Below are 12,001 nucleotides of genomic sequence, written 5' to 3' on the forward strand. Positions count from 1 at the left end.
ACTTTAGACTCTCTGCTGCTGCTTTGAACTCTTCAAACTAAAGAGCCAAACTGATGACTGACTGTGCAGCTCTGACATGGCACCAAATGTACCTGTTATCAGCTGCTGGATGGACGTTATCAGAGCTTTTTAGTCCCACACGGATCAGCAGGAGCTCCTCCTCTGTCTGCAAACAGGCTCAGCAGCTCTGATCATTGGAGTCAGCACAGAGTGTGGAGACATCTAGTGGTCGTGGAGAGAAGTGCATGTAACATGTGTGTTGTGTTAATCAGCATGAGTAGTTAGGGGGACGTGCCTCCCTGTGCCTGATGGGAGTCCTTGTAATTACCCAGCATGCTGTGCTGTGTTTCATTTCTAACACTGGTTTTACTGAAGAGCTTTCTGAGCTTCTTTCATTGATTGTGACCAACATACATGTTTGCTGTGGATCCACATCTGCTCTTACTGCTAATGTCATGAAGCTGTTTGAGTGGTGAGCAGTCAAAGAAGCAGGTCCTAACAGGAGCAGGTCCTAACAGGGACATAGCAGGATATTCCTGCCTCTAAATGAGCTGTAACTGCACATATGAGCGCAGCTGGTCTGCATGTAGTGAACACAAAGAGTCTGTGTGAGCTGAATTTACACTAGTCTGTTTGTGTTCCTGCTATTTTGGCTCTTTGACAAACTCAAATGTATTTAAGCTTAAATGAAAGTGCATTTATTAAAATGCTGTAAAATCACAGTCCTGCTGATTTTCCTTTGGTGGAGGCCAAAACTTCTTTTGGTGGACACCAAACATTTTTATCTGCAGGTGAAACTCTGCAGTGATCTGAGCGTGTGCTGTTCTCTGGCATCTCTCTGAGTTGAAATGCTTGATTTTCTTGTCTGTGGTCACGAGGATCTTATCTTCCATCCCTGCTTCTGTTTCCTGCTCACAAACCTGCATCTAAACTCAGAGTCAGCAGCAGCTTCTTAGCTGTCTCTGCCCTCATAGCCTTGGTCTCAGGGACTCTTAGATCATTTCAATATGTACATGGAAATCTGTCCTTGAAGGTGAAACATCAGAAATATAATGTCCTCCATGGCTCAGTGATCACAGCAGAGATATAGAAACATGTAAAGATGTAAAGCATGTAAAAATGTAAGTCTATTAGCCCCAACCAACCAACCACATGATGTCACGTCCCATACTGACACAAGATGGCGCTAAACATGTTTATAAAATATGTCTGTGAAGGTTCTCAGTCATCCAGGTCATCGTAGTCAAAGGAGCTTACAAAGAAAAGCGTCTGGACTTCTGTAAGTTGCTAGAAGACGTTTCACCTTCATCCGAGAAGCTTCTTCAGTTCTGAACCATGTTTATAAAACTTCACTTTAAGCACTTATTTCTTAAATGCAGCTTCACAGACAGAGTTACATCTATGAGCAGGGCTCAGTGCTGTAAATGAGCCTTTATCTGTGTCAGGTTTCATGTCCCCTTTAAGAAATAAAACAAATATCACACATTTTTATAAGAAACGGGCTTGAAAAAGTCCTCCAACATCTCATGTTTGGACTGTTGTACTTTTCTCCACTCAGCTCTCAGCCAAGTGTCCTCCAGCTCATCCACAGTTAACCTGACAGATTTTTAACAAACTGAAACAGACGAGTCCTCATCAGTCCATCCTCACAGCACAGGCAGCCTGTTAGATACAGACCTGACTTTAAACTTGTATTCATCACTTTTAAAGCCTCACATCAGCTCGTTCCTCCACTTCCTCTGGACTTCCTGCCTCTTACTTTTTTTTCTGCAAGTTGTTAAAATGTTGAATGTTTCTGTCGTTCTGTCTCCTGGTTTCTTCACCTCAAAGTGACTCATGGAGTCTCTGTCTGTGTGTCCTCAGTTTCCCAGCATGCCTCAGCGGTGGAGTCATATGAGGGGGACTCGTTCATCCTGCCCTGTCAGTTTGCCACTTTTAGATTTGCTGACCCCTCAGTGGTGTGGAGTCGCTCCGACCTCAGTCCTCCAACCGTCCACCAGCAGCAGCTTCAAGGAGACGAACTGAAAGATCAAAACCAGCGTTACAGCGGCCGAACATCCATGAAGACTGATGCTCTGGATACTGGAGACCTCAGCCTGAACCTGACCAACCTCCAACTGTCTGACAGTGGCACCTACACCTGCTCCGTCAGAGAATTTGGAGATGAATTGAGTCGGAGTGATGTACAGCTGCAGGTCAAAGGTCAGCAACAAACACCTGCTGTAGATACATCTGACATCACTCAGATAAAACTTTATTTTAAAATTGTCAGAATAATCATGTTAGCTTTATGAGTAAAGGCCTCTTCATTAAATTCATTCAGTCAGAGGTCAAAGGTCACGATGTTCTTTGTGTTTCTCCACAGAACGGTTTCCATCCTGGGCCAAAGCTCTCCTGGTTCTCCTGGTTCTTCTTGTGGTTTCTGGAGGTCTTCTATATTATTTCCGGCACTATTTCATGTCAGGTGAGTGTCTCCTACTACACTACCCATAATGCCGATGGTCAGCAGGTGTCCTCTGGTGGCTCCTTGACTGTGGCTCACACAAACTTGTTCCAGAAGCTGAAAGAGTTGAGAGTTACAAACAGCTGATACAGAGAGCTGAAGAGAAACTTCCAGGTTTGTTCCAGAAGTCAGAAAACCTCCTTCAGACTCAGTCATTGATCAGTGAAACAGCTCCACAACATGACTTTACTAAACAGTGTGTGTGCTTCACTGCATTGATCTGACACAGAGGCTGCATGTGGACAAGCTGTTCTTTCATTATTTGCCATTTAACCAGGTAAAAGTCTCACTGAGATTAAAGTCCAAGAGAGACCAGCAGAGGGCAGCAGACATTACAAACACAACAATATTAGTAAAGAGATAAATACAATATTCCACACAGACAAGTGAACACAAAATGTGAATGATGTGAAAAACAGATTATTACAAGAGTGTCACACTGACTAAAAGAGCTCTTACTTCTTTAAAAATGACTTAAAGCAGCCAAACAGGGATTTATAGATAAAAACCAAACAGGAAAATCTACAGATATACAGAGATGGACATTTAGCAGCAGCACACAGAACAGTGATGTACACGATTTCTACAGCCAGCAATAAAACAAAGCACAACGATGGACACTATCTAATCTGTTTCGGTACAGGATGGGTGCAGATCACTGTAATCCAATAAACACAAAAAAGTTACAGAGATGAAGTTTTTCCTCATTTGGAGAAGAATCAAGATTTATGCCCAAAATTTAAATTTTTAAATTTCAGCTTGGACCCGATCCTTTCAAACTGAGCTTTAAATGACAAATTCTGATCTATAATGATACTGAGATACTTATAAGATGTGACCATTGCAGTTTCAGCTCCTTGAATGGGTTTGTTCTTAGGAAACGTTGATAACAACTCTTTGCTGTTTAATAATAACATCAACTTGGATTTCTCTGCATTTAACACCAACTTAAGTTAAATGGGACTGAACAACATCAAAGTCTTCAGAAATTCACAGGTTTGTTTTACTGAAGGAGACAAACAATCTGTCCTCTGCATAAAGATGGAGTTTATTTATTTATCGAGAAAAGAACAGTGGTCCTAATATAAAACAACGTGGACACACTGAGTTGTAGCTGATGAGTTAAAAACAAACTCACAGCATTTACAGAGAGACCAACATTGTTTAGTCTGTTTACTAAAATGACAACTGTGTGAAAAACCTTCAATAAGTCAAAACAAAGAGCAGCTCATCAATGATGTCGTTCACCACTTCAACAGCAGCAGTTATTGGGCTGTTTTCTGAATCCTGACTGATGCTGAGAAAGAGTTTCATTTTTGTACAGAACATTTTTTTAGTTGTTCACTAATAAGCTTTTTGTAAACTTTTACTAAACACACACAATTTAGATTCAGGCCTGTAGTTATGAACATCTGAAGGATCAACTCTTTTCAAAGGGAGAACATGGACAGGTTTCCATATTTCAGAGATCTCACTGTTCAAAGGCTGAAATGAAAAATATAAGTTAGCAGTTCTGCTGTAACATCTTATTAAGAAAATAAGGATCAAGTTGATTTAGTCCTGCAGATTTATTTGGATCCAACAGATTTAAGGTGCTGTGGACCTCCAGGACATTCAGAGAGAAAAGCTGAAGGACTGAAGCACAGACTGAGTTTGAGTGGTTACAGAGAGCCTCCTGTTCATGAAGCTGTTTGAAATCTGATGTAAAGATTCACGTAAAGACCCGAAGAAACAAAATGTTCATTAAAGCATTTTTCAGTAAAGTGCATCAGTCTTTTCAAACAAAAGCAGCCATCTTGGTGGATATATCCTCATAGTAAGATTTTGTTATTATCCTAATTTGTTGTTGGATCATTCAGATGTTTAGTGGTTTTGAGTGGTAGAAAAAAAGGGTCTAAAAATCAAACAGTCTGCCTCAGATTTAGTTTCTCTGGTCTGAGCTCAGACAGCATCTCTTTGTTTAAGGAGGCTGGACAGCTGAGGAGAAACCCCAGCATTGTTTCTGTGGTTTACTCTAAATTTAATGATGGACACATGTTTATTTATATTTTTATCAAAACATCATTAAAGTATTTCCATCCCAGCTCCTCATCAGTAAAGAGGTTGATTCTGTTCCAGCTGTCTGACTGCAGCGATTACACATTGGACACTGATATCATTTGAAAAAACACGACGTGTTAATAAAAATGTATCAATAGGATTTGTTTTTATATATCCAGGATCCAGGAGATGAATTTAGAAGAAGGTCATCCAGGTTTTTATGTCTTTAAATCCTGTAACTGATTTAATTGGTGTTAATGATAAAAATCAAATGTGTATCATCTGCATGGTAATGATACAAACCTATGAATAATTTTTCTATGTGAAGAAAACTCCTCATTAACTGATCAAACTGGAATCTATCAGATGTGATTCAAACCACTGCAGTGAATTTCCTTTAATAACTCTGGTGTGTTCTAGTGTTTGTAGTAAAATGTTGTGGTCTACACTGAGGTCTAACAGGACAAGCACAGAAATAAGTCCTCTGTAACAGGTCATAAGGAGAACATTAGTAACTTCACTACAGCTCATGTTGTGCTTTGTTGTCCTCTCAGTCCGCTGGGTGGAGGTGGATTCAGGGGTGGAGTCTGTCCAGCTGATCTGCAAAACCACAGTTTGTCTGCCTAAAGATGCTAAAGTGGAGTGGAAGGATGAAGATGACAGGAAGGTCCACGTGTATGAGAACGGCTCTGACCAGCCTGAAGAACAGGACGATGAATACAAGAACCGAACAAAGATGAAGAGAAACTTACTGGAACCTGGAGACCTCAGTCTGACCCTGAAACACCCCACAGATGGAGACAACTCCACCTACACCTGCACCGTCTACAGCAGGGAGGGAAACATCCTGCTGAAGAAACAAGTGGAGCTGAAAGTCAGAGGTCAGTGCTGTAGATACAGGTCAAAGGTCAGAGGTCAGACTCATGATGGTGGTTCAGTCTCAGTGGGCTCCATCCAATAATGTTACAGTGTTAGCATGTCTGATGTTTGTGGCTGTTTTGATTTTTATTTGATTTCCACCCAAATGTAAAAGCTTCAGCAGATGAACTGTAGGAGCAAAGTTCATGTGTGAGACTTCATCTGAAAGGTAACATCTTCTAGTTTCTGAACATGTGTTTGTTTAGCATGTGGCTAAAACACAGGCTAAGCTAAGTCAGTTCAAATCTCAGTAAAAACCTTCTTTGGTCCTCATCTATAATCAGTCATATCTGAGTCACAATAACTAGAAGATGATTTCTAGCAGAACTGTGAAAATCTCCACATCCTTTCTCCATGTTATCATCCAAAGCTGTGTGAAGTTTCAGAGCTCTGCAGCTAACAGAGACTTTCAGTTTGCTGCTCTCTTCCTCTGACAGCTCCATTCTTAGGGAGCGTTAGTTCTCTGTTTCACTTTATTCCACTTATTCAGTCTGATGTTCTCTGATCTGTTTCTCTTGTTTAGTGTCTTCAATGCTGCCAGTGCCTCTCTTTGCTTTAACCAACCTTTCTCTTTATTTCTGAGCTTTTTAAGGACTTTAACTGATGCATCAACCTTTGAAAATGGAAAGAAATCAGTCAGATTCATGGCTGCATCAAAGTGTCACATGTAGTTCTCCACATCAGCTGGATTATATCTATAGCAGCAAACAGCAGCTGATACACAAATCTTTGTCTGTGTTAATAAAGTTGGATCAGTTCAAACAGTTTGTTGCTCTGCACTTGAAAGCAGCAGTTTTTCTAATGCACCACCTTCATGTTTCCTTCATATTTGAATCCCCCTGTAGATACTGACAGGTAACCATGTCACACAGAGCTCAAGCCTTTGAATCCAGCTGTGATTGTTGATTTTCTATTGAATGGACTTTTTCAAATCCAGCTGTAGGCCTGTGTTTGTGAGCTCATTAACAGCTGTTTATTTAGAGATACGTGGTCCTCACAGGACAGCCACTACAAACATATGATTTTATAGAATATGATGCATTACTGCAGATTCAACACAATAGAAAGGATTTGAAATGAGCTCAGCCTTAAACATGTGCAGCAGTAATATTGATCCATAGAACACTGATGGGAACATTGTTCTGCACAATAACTACTTTGACTTTTCATACTTTATGTACAATTTGCCAGTACTGCAGTTTTGTGTGTAGTGAGGTGTTTTCATGGTGTTTTCTTGGTGCTTTTACTAAAGGAACGCTTCTATCAAATTCTTCCAAATGTTGTCAAACTGAGCTGTGTGATGAAGTGAGTGTGACAGAAACACTCAGACTGTGTTTCTCTGCTTCATCAAGTCAAATCTGGTCCTCAGAGACTGAATAAAGTCCTGTCCCACTAACAGCAGCTCCAACAGTCTGTTCACTGCTTTCTTCCTGTCAGTCTTCATCTTTCTGCTGCGTCTCCTCTTCACACTGACCACTTTCTATCTAACAGTGAGCTCCCAGTGAAGCAGCAGCATTCAGCCTGTTAGAGTCAACACAAATGTCTCCATCCAAGCTCATGTTGTGCTTTGTTGTCCTCTCAGTCCCCCAGGTGGAGGTGGATTCAGGGATGGAGTCTGTCCAGCTGCCCTTCAACACCACACTTCACCTGCCTGAAGATGCTAAAGTGGAGTGGAAGATCGGTTCATACATAAAGGTCCACGTGTATGAGAACGGCTCTGACCAGCCTGAAGAACAGCACCAGGCTTACAGAGACCGAACGAAGATGAATGAAGACCTGCTGAAAACTGGAGACCTCAGTCTGACCCTGAAATACCCCACAGATGGAGACAACTGGACCTACACCTGCACCGTCTACAGCAGGGAGGGAAACATCCTGCTGAAGAAACAAGTGGAGCTGAAAGTCAGAGGTCAGTGCTGTAGATACAGGTCAAAGGTCAGAGGTCATGTAGGAGTTTATTCTCTAAAAGCTTTTAGTTTGAATCTCTTTTCAGTTCATTCAAATAAAATAAATTCTTTGATGTTTTGATCTAAAAGCCAAAAATGTCAGGCGGAGCAACTGTGTGTTTAAATGAACAGACTAAGAAGACCATTAAAATGATCCTACCTTCAAAATAAAAGCCTCTGGCATGATTTGAGTTTGGATCAAATCAATAGTTTTGTTAGTTTAGTCCAAATCAATGTAAATGTGTAAATATCAATAGTTTTAAAGCTGCTGAGATCATTCAAACACTTTGATCCAGTCATTTGGATGTTGTCACATGTCAGGGTGGAGCAGCCATAAATATGAAGCTTTTATTGTGAAAATGCTGAGTGTGATGATCCAGAGGAGCCCATGGGGTGTTTGTGGCTGGATGCAAAGGTTTGTAGCTCTCCTTGTAAAGAGAAAGAGCTTGAAGCTACAGAGGAGCGTCTGCAGAAGAAGACAGGGGAAAGAGGAAGAAGCTGAGGCCACTGGAGAAAAGACAGGAAAAGGAAATGAGCTTTATTTGTTGGAGGCCGTTTGTTCATCACACTGAAATATTCCCACTTTAGAGACAGGAAACAAAGTGAAGTGTGGATTGATGTTTGTCTCCATGATTTGGGCCCTGGAAGCATTTCTTCATCTCCCACTTTAAGACATATTAATGTCAGCCTCACACGTCCCACAGTGGACAGATTTCTATTTCTAGATGATCTTTGGAGGATTTTCATGTGTTTCTCTGCTGTCACAGCTCTTTGTGATATTTGAGCGCAGCTGTAATGTTTGTGTGGTTAAAGCCACCAGACTCCACTGACAAAAACTCTCATTTTAGCCAGAGAACACGGGGCTGCTGTGGGACTTTGTGTTTGCAAAGATTTCTATTGGAGGCATGTTTGCCTTTATTATATAGGTGCAGAGAGTAGACAGGAAAGTGGGGAGAGAGTGAGGGACACACAGGCACCTGTAGTAAGCCCCGCCTTCAGCCCACCTGCTCAGCCAGGTGAGCTATAGCGCTGCTTTAACATGTTGGTGTGATTGAGAGTGAATGAAAGTGAGTGATGGAGGCAGCAGGAAACTAACAGGCTGTTTGTTCTGAGAGGTCACATGACAGTTTTTCTCAGTCTGATGGATTTGATGAGACCATGAGAGCGGCTTCAGTTCCTCATCAGAAAGAGTCTGACAGAAGCTCCTCCCTCTATACCCCAGTAGACTTCTATTAGACTGCTCCAGATTCCTGAGAGTTCACACAGAAAACTTTACAAACAGCCAAAGAAAAACTATTGAAAAGCTTCAGGATCACAAAGAGCTCTTTCACAGCACATATGAGCCATTAAGAAGTGCACATTTGTGTTTTCCACAGTCCATCATCCAATAATATCAAAGGACAAACTGTGAGGGAAAAAGCCTTCAGCTCTTTTTGAATGAAGCAAAAAGACTTTGGTCCTGAGAGATGGTTCAAAACACAATTCAGACCTACCAAAGTATTATTTGTGCCAAACACATGAAGCCTTCAACTTTGTATTTGTCCAGTCAGTGTGGCAATAGAAGTCACTGTGAGGATTTTCAATGTGCTATCAAAGAGCATCCAAACAATCAGGTGAGAATGAAGAGAATTAGTGTGGATGGACAGAAAATCCATATCCAGTGTGATTTAGGAGCAGTTCATATATAATGAGTGAAATGAAAGAAGAGCACAGACAGTAAGAACATGAGTGAGCAGACATTTTGGAGCTGCTGATCCACACAGGGCTGGATGGAAGGAGTGGGAGTCCATGATGGCTCAAAGTCTCTGATGCTAACTGTTCCTGAGCCTCTCCCCCTGCCTCCTCTTTGGATCTTCTCCTCCTCTTCTTCCACCACTGCTCTCTCCTCCCTCATCTCCTCCTCAGCTGAACTGAAGTCAGGGCTGTAACATGAGGAAACGTGCAGAAATGACTGAGTCAGCATGTTGTTGAAGTGAGTTGAGTGATCGTGAGCAGATCAGATGTGCGAGCCTCCCTTTAGAGAAAAGCAGATCTTCTCCAGAGTTTCCCACCTCATGTTTTCCTGTGTCACAGCTGATTGTCAAATCCTGGCTGTCACTAAATGAGTGGTCCAAAGGTGGAAGGAGGAGCACAGTTAGATGGTTCACCTCCTAACCTGTGAAATCAATCAGCTGAATGAAAAACACTGTGATCCTATGAGCTGCTATCAGGGCTGCTCCATTCTCAGGATTCTCATCTGGATGATTGAAGCAGATTATTGATGAAGTCAGCAAACAGCTTTCAAAATGGCTCTTTTTCCAGGGGAACTCCCTGAAATGTAAATCTCATGGAAATGAAGAAGAAGTCAAAGGCGTGGTTAGGCCCAGACTTGTGGCTGTTTGCAATGTAAAGCCCATGTTGCAGGCAGCTGCTGCTCCTTACTGGCCCACAGTCTCCACTGATGGATGTGTCAGCTCACTTGTACTGTAGCCACGGGAAGAGCGATGGAGAGGTGAAGCTGACAACCAGAGGTGTAGTGCTATTTGTTGAAGCAGCCCAGCGCACCGTGTGCCATGGAAGCACAAGTTTCCAGAGATGATTGGACTGTGAGCAGAAATGATCCATGTTGGACTGAATTTAAGAACAGATCATAAAGTCCTCTGTGTGCCCAGCCCGTCTGTCTGAGCATCTTCATCAGTGTGCAGCTGATCTACAGCTAATGTGCTGATTGATGAGCAGCCTGTTCATGGTGATGATGAGAAACAGATTGGATTCAAAGCACAAATGAGTGTGTGAAAAAGGAGCAGCAGCCATGATAGAGCGAGTCATCTGCTGACAGAAATAGTGGAGTGAAGGATTTGTGCAGCGTTTCTCTGTGAAAACAGCTGATTCAGATCAATGAGAGGAGGATGAAGGAGAAGCAGCATGTTTCTGATAGAAGGATCACTGCTGTGCTACAAACTGCTGGGACTGTGTGTGAATGTGTGACGGCTCAGCTGGAGGCAGGATTGGTCCAGAGGAGAGCTGCTTTATTCCAGACTAACTCTTCTAGAAAGCTGAAATCTGTGTGGAACAGCTGACCTGTACCATGTGGAAAAGAACAGCAACACGATTCAGCGTCAGATCCCGACACATCCACGGATTCATCCCGTTACAGGAACTGTGCCACACGTGGCCTCTGTTTGTTCTGCATGTGATGCTGCAGGGATTTCTTCAAGTCACTATAATATAGTGTCAGATGGACACATGAAGCTAACACGGCACATCTTTGTGAGTCTGCAGCATGTTGACACACATGTCAGTGTTGTACAGATCTGAGAGCAGCACAAACAAACTCCATCAAAGTGATTTGTGCTGTTGCAGAGCTGTGTGACTGCATTTGTCTTCATTATGGACACATTTCTACAAATGGGACTAAACATGTGACCCTCTGCACATCCGTGGCTCAACAGTGCACCCATTGGCTGGATGCAGCTTGTATTGTGGCTCCTCCCCCTTAGCTTCAGGTCAGTTTAGCTGTGTTTCCTCCAAATCCCAGAATTCCTGAGGAGCAGGAATATGTGTGGCTGGGCTCTAAACACTCAGGGTGAGGACTGAGTGAAGAGCTACAGGACAGAGCCAAAGTTTCAGCACTGCGCTCACAGCTTTGAGACGTCCAACTGGTCCTGATAACATCTCCCCTCTCGTTCCACATACATGAAGACTGCTAGAAGCAGCTATCAGCCACATCAGGCTCACATCATGCTTGGTATTAAACATGCTGCAGTCTGCAGTAAACTCCCTGCCACAAAGCTTTGAGTGCTCTGAAAGGGAATCTCCTCCAAATGCACCTGTAACAAGGTGACCTGCAGAAATAACTGTGTCCACGGGCAGAGTCACTAACACTCTGCACCACAGCTAAACCTGCTTTGGAGCTAAAAAGCTGCTGTCAGGGTTTCCTGCAGAGCTTCACAGGAAATGTGGAGACTGAAAGCTGTGGACAGTTTCTGTGGCTGGATTATTTCATATGTGTTTGTAGGAGTTTCACTTTCAAAGTTTGGAGTAAAGTGTTGAAATAAATCAGGTCTGTGACGCACACTTTACTGCAGATTGTTCTCAATGGAACACAAAAAGCAATCAAAATGTGATTGATCCTGATGTGCTTGTTGCTTCTAGCAGTGTTCATGTATTTGCACAGAGAGGGGGAGATGTTATCAGAGTGTGTAAGTGATCAGATCTGATGCTGAATCATGTTCATGTACAGTCAGCTGATCCTCACAGTTCAGTTTGTAATCATGCAGCTCTCCTCTGATAAATCCTGAGCTGCACCTGAGTGTCAGTCCTCAGGACCTCACACAGTCCCAGCTGTTTGAAACCAATGAATTTACTGCACTGAGGAACTCAAATGAGTCAGTGAGATCATCAACATGGATCTTAAAATCAGCAGCTCAGATCATGTGATCACACATAAGAACCATGGAGCAGAAACATCTGAGAGTTCAGCTCCAACTCTGATGGAGTCTTAGGAGGGTGGAGATACCTGCACAGATAGGAGCTGTTTCACTCTTTAACAAGCAGCACCTCCAAACTACACCCTTCATCCACCTTAATAGGGGAGCATTTGAAGCCAAAGCTC

At 42.6% G+C, this 12,001-nt stretch overlaps 1 protein-coding gene across 7 annotated transcripts in view; it reads left to right on the top strand.

Moving 5' to 3' along the window:
• Nucleotides 1–12,001, top strand: part of LOC148103145 (butyrophilin-like protein 2) — a 100,499-nt gene that overhangs the window by 16,825 nt on the left and 71,673 nt on the right. For 2 of the 7 annotated variants that reach the window (XM_087838477.1, XM_087838482.1), the window contains exons 5-6: nt 5,098–5,424; nt 7,044–7,370. In XM_087838477.1, coding sequence (XP_087694603.1) covers nt 5,098–5,424; nt 7,044–7,370 — 654 coding nt within the window. Of the gene's footprint in view, nt 1–1,863; nt 2,203–2,329; nt 2,465–5,097; nt 5,429–5,599; nt 5,610–7,043; nt 7,371–12,001 lie in introns of all 7 variants that reach the window. The other 5 variants (XM_087838479.1, XM_087838481.1, XM_087838484.1 and 2 more) reach the window with 5 other exon arrangements.

The sequence above is a fragment of the Neolamprologus brichardi genome, chromosome 3 (genome assembly GCF_056152115.1).
Source record: "Neolamprologus brichardi isolate AB-2024 chromosome 3, ASM5615211v1, whole genome shotgun sequence".
NCBI classification, from domain to species: Eukaryota; Metazoa; Chordata; class Actinopteri; order Cichliformes; family Cichlidae; genus Neolamprologus; species Neolamprologus brichardi.